Here is a 14822-nt window from a genome sequence, read left to right as displayed (position 1 = left end):
GATGATGATGATGATGATGATGATGATGATGATGATGATGATGATGATGATATTTCCTTTCTCATCTATTCTTTCTGAAATGTTACATCAAATGTGAAAATTAGCCAAAACAGCCCAGATTGACATTGATTGATTTGATTTATATCTTGCCTATCTTTGAGGATTGGGATACAAGGAGACGTTTAACACAATTATAAAGGTTTTTAAAAGACACAATAAATTATGTCCTGTATTTTCTATCAGCTACTTACTTAAGAACACTTGGCTAAATATCCTCTCCTGGCCTGACTCAACCCTCCAGAATGGAAACATCATTCACTTGTGCTTCAGTTGCCTGAAGAATGAACCTTCTTTTTCCCATGCAGTTGATACTCAGTAAAGTAGGTGGGGGGGGTTACAATCATGGCAATAATGCCATAGTTGTAAGTAATTATCATAATATGGAACAGTGACCTAGATTTACTCAATTGATGGGATCCTCTCCCCCCCCCCATTTCAAAAAGGGGTAAAAAAGAGGATCCCAACAATAATTGTCCAATTAGTCTGACATCAATACCAGGAGAGATTCTAGAGCAGAAAATTAAACAGAGAATCTGTGAACATTTAGAAGAGAATGCCATAATCACAAAAAGTTGTCATGGGTTTCTGAGAAACAAGTAATGACAGAGTAATCTGATCTCTTTTTTTGATAAAATTACCAACTTAGTAGATGAAGAGAATGCTGTGGATATTGAATTTCTTAATTTCAGTAAGGCCTTTGACACGGTCCGCCATGACATTCTTGCAAACAAGCTAGTAAAAAGTGGCTTGCTTGCTTATTTATTTATTTATTTATTTATTTAGACAATGCAACTGTTAAATGGATTTGTAATTGGTTGACCAGACAAACCCAAAGGTTACTCAGCAATGACTCCTCTTCATCCTGGAGAGAAGTGACCAGTGGGGTGCCAAAGGGTTCTGTCCTGGATCCAGTGCTATTCAACATCTTTATCAATGACTTGGATGAAGGAATAGGGGGTATGCTTATCAAATTTACAGATGACACCAAATTAGGAGGAAAAGCTAATACCCCAGAGAACAGGATAAAAATTCAAAATGACCTTAATAGATGAGAAAGCTGGACCAAAGCTAACAAAATAAATTTCAAAACAGAGAAATGCAAATGTAAATTATGTAGACATAGCATATCTTGATTCCAGTAAGGCCTTTGACATGATATTCTTAGAATAATAGAATCATAGAGTTGGAAGAGACCACAAGGACCATCCGGTCTAACCCCCTGCCATGCAGGAAATCACAATCAAAGCAATCCTGACAGATAACCATCCAGCCTCTGTTTAAAGACCTCCAAAGAAGGAGATTTCACCACTCTCCAAGGGAGCATGTTCCACTGTCAAACTGCTCTTACTGTCAAGAGGTTCCTCCTAATGTTGAGGTGGAATCTTTTCCTGTAGCTTGCATTCATTGTTCCGTGTTCTTGTCTCTGGAGCTGCAAAAAACAAACATGCTGCCCTTTCAGTATGACATCCTTTCACATGTTGAAACAGGGCTATCATATCACCTCTTAACCTTCTCTTCTCCAGGCTAAACATATCTAGCTCCCTAAACCTCTCCTTATAGGGCATGGTTTCCAAACCTTTCACTATTTTGGTCACCCACCTCTGGACACGTTGCAGCTTGTCAATATCCTTTTTGAATTATGGAGACCTTTCACTATTTTGGTCACCCACCTCTGGACACGTTGCAGCTTGTCAATATCCTTTTTGAATTATGGAGCCCTGAACAGGACACAGTATTCCAGATGAGACTTGACCAAAGGAGAATAGAGTGGTACTATTACTTCCCTTGATCTAGACACTATACTTCTATTGATGCAATGTGGAATCACATTGGCCTTTTTAGTTGCTGTGTCACACTGTTGACTCGTGTTCAGCTAGTGGTCTACTAGGACTCCTAGATCTCTTTCACATGTACTATTGCAAAGTCAAGCATCCCATCCTATATCTGTGCATTTCATATTTTTCTCTCTAAGTGTAGTACCTTACATCTCTCCCTGTTGAAATTCATTTTATTAGTTTTGGTCCAGCTTTCTAATCTATTAAAGTCTTTTCGAACTTTGATCCAGTCCTCTGGGATATTAACCACCCCTCCTAATTTGGTGTCATCTGCAAATTTCATAAGCATGCCTTCTATTCCTTCATCCAAGTAATTGATAAAGAATAGCACTGCGCCCAGGGCAAAACACTTTGGTACCCCACTGCTTAGGTATGTCCAGGATGAAGAGGAGCCACTGGTGAGCACACTTTTGGTTTAGTTAGCCAATCAATTACCAATCCATCTAACAATAGCATTGTCTAGCCCACATTTTACTAGCTTTTTTGCAAGAATATCATGGGTGACTTTGTTGAAGACCTTACTGAAATCAGGATATACTACATCCACAGCATTCCCTTCATCTACATTCTCATGACACAATAAAATAAGAGAGAACAGACCAGTCTGGCATGATTTGTTTTTGAAAAACCCATGCTGACTTTTAGTGATTATGGCATTCCTTTCTAAATGCTTACATACTCTCTGTTTAATTATCTGCTCTAGAATCTTTCCTGGTACTGATGTCAGGCTGATGGGCAGTAATTGTTTGTGTCCTCTTTTTTTTTTCCCCTTTTTGAAAAAGGGAACATTTGTCTTTTTTCAGTCTTCTGTATCTTCTCCTGTTTACCCAAGATTTCTCAAAGATTATTAACAGTGGCTCTAAAATTACTTCTGCCAGTTTTTGGCCCTGGAGATTTTGTGAGAAGATTGAGGCAAAGAATGTGTTTAGTAGTTCTGCCTTTCTCAGTCCCCTGCTAGCATTTTGTCATCTTCTCCTTCTACTTTTTGCTACAGACATAACCAAAAAAGAAAGAAAAGAAAAGCCCTTGCTATTGTTCTTAACATCTCTAGCAAGCCTGAGCTCATTCTATGCTTTAGCTATTCTCACTTACTACACCCCCTACACATGCTAGCTATTTGTTGAATTCATCTTTGGTAATTTCATCATTTTCCCATTTCTTATACATGTCATTTTTAAAACTTAGCTCAGTTGAAAGATCTTTAGTCATCTTGGTTTACTGAGACACCACCCATTTTTTTCTCCCCATTGCAACTGTTTGAATTATATTGAACTGTTTGAAGTTGTGCCTTCATTATCTAACTTGTGAGAAATTCCCATCCTTCCTGAACTCACTTCACTTTTAGTGTTTCTAACTGTGGGATCAGCTTTTCTAAAATCTAGAAGGCATGTCTGACTATGCTTGGTTTCTTCTTTCTACTTTATAACAAACTCATGGGGAACATGATCACTCCCTCCTAAAGATCCCAACACTTCCACCCCTTTAACCAGGTCATCACTGTTGGTTAGGATTGGATCTAAAATAGCTGAACCCCTTGTTGCTTCTTTCACCTTCTGATCGATGAAGTCATCTGTAAGACAAGTGAGGAATTTGTTGGACCTTAACTTTTTGCAGAGTTTGACTTCCAGCAAACATCAAGATAGTCAAAATCCCCCATTACCACTACATCTCTCCTTACTGAACGTGTGGCCATCTATTCCAAGAAAGCCTCATCCATGTCTGCAGTCTGGCTTGGGGGACTGTAGTAGACCTCCACAATAAGATCTCTGTTGTTTCTCCTCTCCATAATTTTTACCTAGATGCTCTCAACCTGGCTTCCAGGATTTAAGTCATGGCTCTCTCCACAGGAGCAATCATTCTACTACTACATATTACTACTCCTTTCCTGTTTGGTCTATTTCTCTGAAATAGGTAATACCCCTCTATTACTGCATTCTAATCATAAGACTCATCCTATCATTTTTCAGTGATATCTATTATATCATATTTTCTCTGCTGTGTTAGGAGTTCAAGTTCATCTTGTTTATTTCCCATTTTCTGAGCATTAGTATAGAGACATCTGAGACCATAGGTCATTCCCTTCAGCTGCCTATTTAAGTTTTTTTCCCTCCCATTGTTGGGTTTTTGTACTATTTTCCTGGTTCTTTCTATAACAGTTGGGCTATTATTTCCAAAACTTTATGAATTCCTGCCTTCAAGAATACTGTGTTCTTCCCCCACATAATTCAGTGTAAGATTTCCTGGTCATATTTTTGAGACTTGGCAAAAATGTTGCTCCCAACTGCTGTGAGGTGCAACCCATCCCTTGCAAAAAGTCCACCCACCTGAAAGTGAGGCTATGGTCCAAGAAGCCAAATCATTCTTGACAGCATCATTTGCAAAGCCAGCTGTTCACCTCTTCTATTCTTCTCTCCCTTCCTGGACCATGTCCTTCAACTGGGAGAAGAGATTAAATGATAACCTGTGCATCCAGGTCTTTCAGCCTCCTACCCAGAACCTCATAATCCCTTATGATAGGGTGAAGGCTATGCCTTGTAGTGTCATTGAAACCCATGTGGACCAAAAGGAAAGAGTAAAGGTCAGTAGGCTTAGGTAATGGCCAAGAGGTTGCATCATCATCACCACCACCACCCTGCCGTTTTCCACATGGACCACTCTGCCATTCAATTAAATGCATTTTTGTCATCTTAGGACATATGCTGGTGAGACAAATATGTCAGGAGTAAGCATTGGGACAGGAAGTTGGCAAGACACAGCAGGAAACAAGACAAAATGGTGTGGGATAACATAGCAAAAACAATGCCTGACATTTATTCAGAGGTAGAAGAAGATATTTATTTATATATGGCATTTTATAAGTAAAAGGACATCACACAAAAGGAAAAAGGAATGGGGGGGGGGGGAGGAATTAGTTCCAGCAGATACTGCTGGCTCTTCTCTGCATCCAGGGCAGGGCAGTGACAGCTGGGATGGAGGGAGGGTCTTTCATCTGCTTCTGGGCCTAGGCATGACAGAGCTGTACCTAGTGGATCATAGTGCTGTTGTGTCAGAGCCACGTTGCTTTAGCAAAATGGAATCTCCTTCTATTTTTGAGATTACAGCTATAAATCTCTCAGGCCTGATCACTCTATATATGTATTCTTGATAAGCCATTCATATTCTTTTAATATACCCAGAGTATAACATAGGTATGGATGAAGATGCCTATTTCATGGCCATTTTTCAAGGTGCATTTTCAAAACATGACAAGGGAAATGTAACATCAGCAACTACCTAGTTTCTTCTTTGAAAAGTTTCAAAAATATTGCAAAATAAATCTTTCTCCTAAATGTAGTCTTGGAAAAATACTACCATCTGGTGGTCATTTTGCACTTCTACCACTGCTTATCACTTTCCAGCATGCAAAAAAATTAAAGGTGAAGGTAAGAGAAATGACATATAATATCCAAATAAGTAATTTTCAACATTGTTTATATCATTTGTAAAGACAGACACTAAAAGGTAAAATAAATGCAGCTTTGTAAAGTTTTAGAAAACACTGATCAGGATATGTTTGTTTTTCCTGAGCTATAGTAAAATACTGCAATCTAATTTTATAATGACCAGAGCAAATTATATTTTAATATTATATTTCAGAATATTAAATCATGATGATGCACCACTGTGGCTATCCATTTGCAGAGTTTCTGCTATGCATATGGATATTATATAAGTTGCCAGTAAATGCTGATTAGTTGCAGTAGTTCAGCAAGAATGCAAAAGCAAGGCTCCAATCCTAAGCATTTTTACCAGGAAGTAAGCTCCATTGAAAACAATTAGGCTTCTTTCCAACAAAAGCTGTTTAATACCTAAGGACAAAAAAGATGGCAGTAAATCATCAGTGTTGTTTGGTTAAATAAAAATTTGTTTATGAAAACAGAGCATATCCAATTCATCAGTATTGCCAAAATAACTGGGTCATGAAGTTAAATTATATTCGTCTGTTTTACCACCTCCAAAAACTGGGTGGGGGGGGGGGGACATTGTTTGCTAAATAAAGGAGAAATGTTTCTTGGTAGTGAAATGGAGCAGAATCAGAATAATGACTTCTTAAATCATCAGTACTATTAAACAGTAAATAGGAATTTGAACAAGTGAAATGCCATCTCAGAGCTGACAGCTAATTTTAATTGGCAGGCTGGTATTCAGTGATTATGCTTAGAATGGGACCATAGCATTAATCTCCCACAGAAGCAAAATTATCCTCAAGATTCTGCAGCATAGACTCCAATCGTACATGGAGAGGGAAATCTCAGAGGTGGATGTGGGATTCAGGAAAGGCACAAGCACTAGGGAGTGTACAAAGGAATCCCAAAAGAAAATTACCATGTTCTTTATGGACTACAGCAAAGCATTTAACTTCATACACCATGAAAACCTATGAATGGCTTAAGGTGATGGGAGGGCCACCGCATCTGATAGTCCTGATGAGAAATCTGTATTCAGGACAAGAGGCTACTGTTAGAACAGAATACAGAGAAACAGAATGTTTTCCAGTAAGTGAGGGGATCAGGCAAGGCTGCATTCTCTCACCCTATTTGTTCAACCTGTGAGCAGAATATATCATAAAAAGTTCAGAAGGAGGAGGAGTGAAGATAGCAGGAAGCAGCATCAATGATCTAAGACAGCAGGTGACATCATGCTACTAGTGGACTTGGAACAATTAGTAAGGAAGGAAAGTACAAAGGCAGGTTTAATGCTGAATATAAAGAAAATAAAAATAATGACCACAGAAGAAATACATAAATTCAACCTAGACAATGATGAAAATGAAATAGTAAGAGTTCTCATACTTAGGATCAAACATTGATCAGAATGGAGACTACAGCCAAGAAATCACAAGAAGAATAGAAATGAGAGAGGCAGTCATAAAAGAATCAGACAAGATCCTAAAGAGTAAAGAGTATACATATAAACACTAAAGTTAGATTCATCCAGTCCATTGTAGACTAACTGAACGTGAGAAGTTAGTAGCATCAGCTTTTGTAAATTTGAGCCTACTTCCTCAGATGCATGGGGTAGAGTGGAAAGTCCAGGAACAGACCTATATAGCAATCGGGGGGGGGGGGGGATGTCCATAGGAATGCAAAACTTTGTGGGTATAGCTATGAGGTGACAAGTTCAGTTTTAGCTACAGTCATTGGGGGACAAGGCAAGAGTAAGATTATTACCTAAAGTCAAGTTGAGTGAATAACCATATGAATGAGTATTGGTATGTAGTAGGGGAAACGAAAAAGAAGAGAGCCCCATGAGGCTAGGGGAAAGTTAGCTAATATGATAAAGTGTATAGTGTGCTAGGACCATTGTCTCATCAATCTATTGTTGATGGACCTCAGTGTGTTGATATACAGTCAGACCTTTGTATCCATGAGAGATCTATTCCACCATCCCCATTTCCATCACCCGTAGATACAAAAAAACATGGCACCTCCAGTCCTTTTGTCCCTAATGGCAGCACAACATGGAGACCAAACTTGCCGATGGTGAGGTCCCACTGTACTCCACTTCTACTGTCTCTATTTCCAATCTGTAGTTTTTTTGTTCTTGGACCTCAGAATAGCAGTCCTTGGAGTTTCCACTCCAACCCATGCATCTGAGGAAGTAGACTCAAGTCTATGAAAGCTTGTGCCACCAATTTCTCTCTTTCAGTTAGTCTCAAAGGTTCTACAATATCCCTTTACATTTGGATTTTGTTGTAAATTGTGAGATTGAGAGTCTGCATCCATGGGAAAAGATGCATCTGGTAACTAAATGTGAAAGAGACAGTATAGTATTGGCTGATTTCATTGGGAAAGTGGACTTGGAACCACATGTTAGGTAAAAGGTGGCCTGTTTGTGTAAAACTGAGTTCTGACCTTTTGTAGCAACCACAGAAGTCTCTGCCATTTTAGGATATTAATGTGTTGTGCTTTATTACACGGTTGGTAGTGTGGCCCATGGCCTAAATGGCCCCTGGGGATCAATTTTACTCCTCCCCCCAAAAAAAAATCCCAATAGACCAGTAAAGACTCCAGATCCCTGATATTTTTTATTTTCAAATCTGGCTAATAGTTAGGTCTAAAATACAAAAAGCAGTGAAAACACCACAAAAATGTGGAAATTTGGTTCCCATTGCCCCCACAGAACCACAAAAATGAAATGTATTTTGGCTGATTCCCAGAGACAAAAATGACATAATGTCAGTTCCAGTCTTGCTGGACACAATTTGCGCTGGCAGGGGTTTGGTGAAATCTTGCTGAGAAGAACCCATGAAAGGGTCACCTTGTGGTCACCATAAGTTAGAAACAGCTTGAAAAAACACAATAACAAGATTTAAAATAATTAAAAAGGTATAGTTGACAATATGCCTGACTAAATACCTTGAAGGCTCCAAATCCCATCTGATCTTAAAAGCTATGCAGGGTCAGGCCTGGTTAGTACTTAGAAGGGAGAAGGCCAAATAATACCAAATGCTATAGCTATAGCTCAGAGGAAGGCAATGGCAAAACTACTGTATTTTCTGGCGTATAAGACTACTTTTTAACCCAGGAAAATCTTCTCAAAAGTCGGGGGGCGTCTTTGTCATCTTATAGGGCAGACTGGAGAATCTGCGGTTGCCGCATATAGTGGGGGAGCTCAAAAACGGCCATGGGCACATCCCCGCTGTATGCGGCGATCGTATGAAAGCAGCTACTGCTCTGATAGTCTTGGAGACAGCGAGGGCTGGGCAGGCAGAGAGAGCTCACCAGTCCAAGCAGGCTTTGTATACAACAAGGTTTCCTGCTAAGTACCTGCATGTCATAAGCATTTAAATTAAAATTACCATATTGAAATCAAATCTGATATTTTTTAATTTTTATTTGGTGTGCGTTGGAAGAGGGGTAGCCTTATACGGCGAGTATATCTCAAACTCTATATTTTAACTGGAAAAGTTGGGGGTCGTCTTATATGCCCAGTCATCTTATATGCCGGAAAATACAGTATATTCTTTGCCTAAGCAAAACCTATTAAATTGTTTGTGTCACCATAAGTCAACACATGACTTGAAGGCATATACTATACTATATTATACATTATTTTATTATGCAGCCCAGTACAAACAGTTAAAATCAGCTTCTTTGCTGATTCTTACTAGTGATAAATATATATATATATATAAGAAAGCAACAGTTTCAAATTCTTGGGATGGGAACCAAAGTATCTCATAAATATACCCTAATCTTTTCATGCATACCCCAGGGCTTTTCAGGTTTCCTCCTCCAATTTTATTTCCTTGGGTCCCAAACTATGGTTGCCCATCCCCAATACAGTTTATACAGAAGGAGAATTGAATTCAGAGAATTTGAAAAATACCTACTTAGTAGTTCAGCAAGTAACCATGCATGTAGGAAACCTAGATCTAAAAACTCTGATCACACATGAAAGTCATGGATGGCATTGGATGCTGCCATCTCTTTGCTAATCTAAAGCTAAGGTTGAACAGTATGCACTGACTTCAAGCTAATCCCCACTGAACTCTGTGTGATTTAGCTTGTAAGTTCCCAGACAGAAAGGTAGGCTACTGATAAAATTAATAAATCATGTCATTCTTTAGCAATTCCCTTTTTTTAGAAAAAAGATTAGTACAACTGTCCATTTATCACTGTACAAGAAAGAATATAAATGAGAAAGCCAAGTCTTGTCTTTTATGCTATAGTCTGATATTGCAACATATGTGGCCTGGAATGAATTCTTTCCTAAATCAAATTTGCTTCAAAAATAGCGATTTGCACTTCTCTGCATGGCATCATAATCTTCCTTCAGCCATCTGGGTTTGTTTTACTCCAAGCAAATCCTTGGCTTACTGCCACTTCTGACATGCATTTTGCTTTATCTACTGAATTTCAGCAACTCATGTAAAGTTGAAGGCTTTCATGGCTGGCATCCATAGTTTTTTGTGGGTTTTTCAGCTATGTGGCCATGTTCTAGAAGAGTTTAATCCTGACATTCCGCCAGCATCTGTGGCTGGCATTTTCAGAGAATGCTAACCTGGAAGAGAGTGGGTGTGTATGTATACACAAATGCACACTGTGTGATCCTGGGTGAGGAGGAGTGATTCCCATGTTAATCTGTGTATTGTTCTGTTGTTAATGGCCAGGCCTCAGGGTAAGAGGATATGCAAAAGAGGATTACTATCTGCTAATTGATTATCATTGTCTTCTGGGAAAGCCCCTGGTTCTGAGTGGTTTCTCATTTACATTTGCTGAGTCCTGGTTTCGGTGTTCTTCAGGACTGGTAGCCAAAGGCGGGTTACAAACTGGACGTCCGGAGGACGTCCCATTTGAAAGGGCGTCTCTTCTAGACGCCCCTGGCTCTAATACGGACTCTGTCCGTACAATAATGGAACCGGCCATTCCCCACGGCCGGCGCCATCTTTACGTATGGACGCTGGTGCGTCCGAACGTGTCGTGCGTCTGTGACTCACAATGCGCCCTGGCGCGACTCGCGACGTCACAAGAGGACGCCGCAAGAAGAAGCTCCATTTGGAGCTTCTTTTTCGGTCCATGCGGGAGCCACGCGGTGTGGCTGCTGCAGCTCCCACATGGAGCAAACGGTGGGGGCGGCAGACCGCCTCAAAGTGGCGGTTTATAACCCGCCAAACTTTATTTACTTTAAGGGTTTCTTCTTTCCTGTTGAAGTTGTCCAAGTGTTTGTGGATTTCAATGGATTCCCTGTGCATTCTGACCTTATAGTTGTTGGCATGGTCCAGAATTTCAGTGTTTTCAAACCGCATTTTGTGCCCAGGATGGTTTATAATGTGTTCTACTACTGCTGATTTTTCTGGCTGATCTAGTCTGCAGTGTCTCTCATGTTCCTTGATTCACATTTGGACAGTGCATTTGGTGATCCTATGTAGAGTTGTCGCAGCTGCATGGTATATGGTAAATAAAGTAAATAAAGTTTGGCTACCAGTCCTGAAGAACACCAAAACCAGGACTCAGCAAATGCAAATGAGAAACCATTCAGGATCAGAGGCTTTCCCAGCAGACAATGATCACCAATTAGCAGATACTAATCCTCGTTTGCATATCCTCCCACACTGAGGCCCGGCCATCAACAACAGAACAATACACAGATTAACATAGGAATCACTCCTTCTTACCTAGTACCACACAGTATATATGTACTCACTCTCTTCCAGGTCAGCATGCTCTGAAGATGCCAGCCACAGATGCTGGCAAAACATCAGGAATAAACTCTTCTAGGACATGGCCACACAGCCCAAAAAACCCACAAAAAACTATCCAGCAACTCAGTTTGGCTTTGTGTGATGATATAATTGGGGGAAAGTGTTCACTTATTTCATTCTTGCATGTGGAGAAAGAAAATTACATTTTTTTCCTCAATCAATAAAATTAACAATGTTTTTACAGATTTTTGATGTTTCATATTTCAGAACTTTCTTTCCAAAATTTTTGCTAAGGTTTTTCTGTCTGTGTAATCATTGTGAAATGCATATTACACTGTATATAATTTTGTGGGGAAATGCAATGATTTTTGTGCAAAACTCAGTCTCTTTTCCTATTTCTCTGCTGATGAAATCATGCTAGTATTTTTACTATCATGCAGGAACAAAAACATCTCATAGCAGTTGCCAATTTTCCCCACAGTGCTGAACATGAGAAAATTGGCAAGTATGTTTTACACATCTAGGGACAAGCCATCATGGCCAAAATGCTTCCAGATGAATCACATTCAAAGAACATCCTGGATTTGAATTGATGTCATGAGATATATAAACATTACTTTGGAATTGGTTAGTCTGCGGTGGGTATTTTGCACACGAAGCAACTCTTCAAATGACAGTGCAGCCAACAAGTGATACAGATGATGGGCTGGAGGAAATCCTTAGCAAGTTTACAGATGACACAAAACAAGGAGGGTTGGTTAATACATTGGATGATAGGAACAGGATTCCAGAAGAACTTGATAATGTGTTTTTTTTATAAAATGGGTAGAAATTAATAAAATGAAATTCAATAGAGACAAATGCAGTATTCTACATTTAGGCCACAAAAACCAATTGCACAGTTATAGGATATGAGATACATGACTCAGAAAAACTACATGGGAAACAAACCTTGGGATTATTGTTGACCATAACTTGAACATGAGCCTGCAACAAAGAAGGTGAATGCTATTTTAGGGGCTCGACAAACAGCCCGCTCAGGGGCAGCTCTGTGCCATCCCTGGAAGCTCTGGATTGGGGACACGGCAGCTGCATGCCATGCCCCCAACCTGGGGCAAATAGAAGTTGCGATATGTCATCTCTGTGGCAATCATCAAAATGTCTGACTTGGTACTATTAAATTCTGTTGACCTCCAAGAATGACCTCCAAGAAAAACTCACATGTTGTTTAGTCTGTATCCCTCTAAACTTGAAATACAGCAAGCCCATGAAGCTAATATATTTGCTCCATTTTGAGTCTCTGCCCTCCTGTTTGGTTGACTAATTTTAGCTGCCCCTCCCTCCCCAACAACCAAAAAATAATCAGAAGTATACTTTTTTTTTATAAAGATGATATATTTGTGAATAAGATATTTTCTGAGGCACATCATGGAATACATTCATACACAGGCACAAAAATATGCTTACAGTAAAGAAAAAAGACTGATCACTTGTATCACAATATCGAGTGTATGATGTGCAGTACTTTTGAATGAAATCATGGGACATGACATTCTGGTGCAAGGTTTAATTGAGGCAAAAATTTTGTTAGCTAATCCTCACAGACAACCAACAGAAATCTCATGTCTTGTCTAATGACTATTTGTGCCTTTGAAATCTGATAACTACTCATACATTTCATGTGCTTCCATAACATGTGCTATTGTGTCAATCTAAATTTCAGTAATTGGTCTTTCAGGAACATATGTCTTGATCCAATCAGTATAACAAACCATACATGTAACAGAATGAAGTTTCCTCATATTTACAAAAACCAATTAGAAGATGACTGGACCCTCTGAACAGTGAAAAATATGAAATTGTCAAATTACAACATACAATAAAATATTAGAGAATGGCTTTTCATAAAAATGAGAGACCATCTTGTCTTTCTAACTTGTACATTGTCATAAAGTTGGAATTTGAAGAGGAAATTATGTTGACTTGGATCTTCAATACTGGAAGTAGAGGGATGCTCATTGAATTTTCTCATGCCCCTTTTCTGTTGAAGACCTTCCTGGATCCCACAGAAGAGTGTTGCTGGGGTGGGGGAAGGCATTAACCAAAACTGAATGGAGCTCTTCTGCATGAGTGGAACAATGTTCAAGCAACTCGATCCATTACAATTTGCCATCCACTCAATTTTTGTTTCACTTTTGGGCTACATGGGGACAAGAAAATGCTACTCCATGACCCCATTCTGTTCCCAGTATTCAGGATCTAAGCAACTGTCTCATTTTTCTTCAGTATTTAATTTCTTCCATTACCTCTCCACTGCCACCACATTTTAGCAACAGGAAGGTAATAATTAATATATGTCAATGTTGTGATGTATTGTCTCTTAGATCAACCTGTCTGTGGTATTAGGTGATCTGTTCAAAGAATGGGCAAAGAATCATTTACAGATAGCTTGGCCTCGCTCTAAGTGGGAACAACATGTTAGGAAATCTCTTCCGAAGCGTAGCAAAACCAAAATACCCTATTACCGCCAATAAGCCAACTAGAAATGTAGTACCCAAAACTCTGGGTGCCCTTTTCTTGGCTACTCGAAATGCAGTTGGAAGAACCGCAGAAATTAATATGTTATTTACATGTCCTAAAACCTGGCGGAATGTTTTCCTCTTCAAGACACGCTCATAATAGGCTTCCAAATTTGGTCGTTTTCCATTCCCCCAGTTTCTCCTTGCCAGTCCAATGAACTTTAGCCGGTGCAATGTAACAGCAAGGGATACATCAGCCAAGCTGAAAAACTCACCACAGAGCCAAGGCTGGTGTCCATCTTCTGATCAGAAAGAAAAGCATAAAGAGTTAGGGACTAATAACATGCAATTGGTTGTACAGTAAAAGGCCACAGGGATATGATTCTCTGCCTGTTGTCTATACAGTGGTACCTCGGGATACGAAATACCCAGGTTACGAATTTTTCAGGATACGAAAAAATCCCATAGGGATTTATTGTTTCGGGTTACGAAAGTTTTTTCGGGTTACGAAAAAACTCCGGCGCTATTTTAAATGGAGCCGCGGCAGAGCCGCGGCTTTTTTCCCCATTAGCGCCTATGGGTTTTCGGCTTACGAAGGCTTTTCGGGTTACGAAAGCGGCCGCGGAACGAATTATTTTCGTAACCCGAGGCACCACTGTACTGTATTCAAGCAGCCATTGGTCCTAGATTTCCTCAGGCAAAGATTTTGTAATTAGTTTTAATATGAACATTACTCTAGTTGAAGCAGCCAAGAGCTGCTTGCCATTGCTGAAAATTCAGTTGTCCAAAGCAAATTATCCTAACATCTGTATCACTGCATTGAAAAGACCCATGCCTCTTATAGACAGATGGTGTCTGGAATCTTCTTGGGCCCTACACTAGTGGCTGCAGTTTCTCAGAGATTGTGTTAAGTGCAGCCTCAAGAGAAGGTAATTGTCTTTCACTTCTGATTTGGAGGGTAGGAGAAAGCCAACATGGTGAAGTGGTCTGAGTTCTGGGCTGCAACCATGGACACCAGGATTCAAATCTCTGCTCAGCCATGGAAACCTTGGTCAAATCACACTGTCCTAGCCTCAGAGAAAGGCCATAGGGTCGCCATAAGTCAAGAATGACTTGAAGGCATACCACAACAAATGAGTGACTGAAACTTCTATGGAATCCATGTCATTTTTGCATGTTTTAAAGAATTAGGTTAGCTTTCTCTGTGGTTTAGAGACACAA

The 14822-nt window shown here is 39.7% G+C and overlaps 1 protein-coding gene across 5 annotated transcripts in view; it reads right to left on the bottom strand.

The window, feature by feature from the left end:
- Positions 1-12456: 12456 nt before the first annotated feature.
- GDAP1 (ganglioside induced differentiation associated protein 1) overlaps positions 12457-14822 on the bottom strand; it is a 13608-nt gene continuing 11242 nt past the window's right edge. For 3 of the 5 annotated variants that reach the window (XM_042466014.1, XM_042466017.1, XM_042466018.1), the window contains one exon: positions 12458-13903. In XM_042466014.1, the coding sequence (XP_042321948.1) occupies positions 13521-13903 (383 nt within the window). In that variant the 3' untranslated portion in view covers positions 12458-13520. Of the gene's footprint in view, positions 13904-14822 lie in introns of all 5 variants that reach the window. The other 2 variants (XM_042466015.1, XM_042466016.1) reach the window with 2 other exon arrangements.

This window comes from Sceloporus undulatus, chromosome 4, assembly GCF_019175285.1.
Source record: "Sceloporus undulatus isolate JIND9_A2432 ecotype Alabama chromosome 4, SceUnd_v1.1, whole genome shotgun sequence".
Taxonomy (NCBI): domain Eukaryota; kingdom Metazoa; phylum Chordata; class Lepidosauria; order Squamata; family Phrynosomatidae; genus Sceloporus; species Sceloporus undulatus.
Note: the sequence above shows the minus strand (reverse complement) of the source record. Positions and strands in the feature narration are given on the sequence as shown.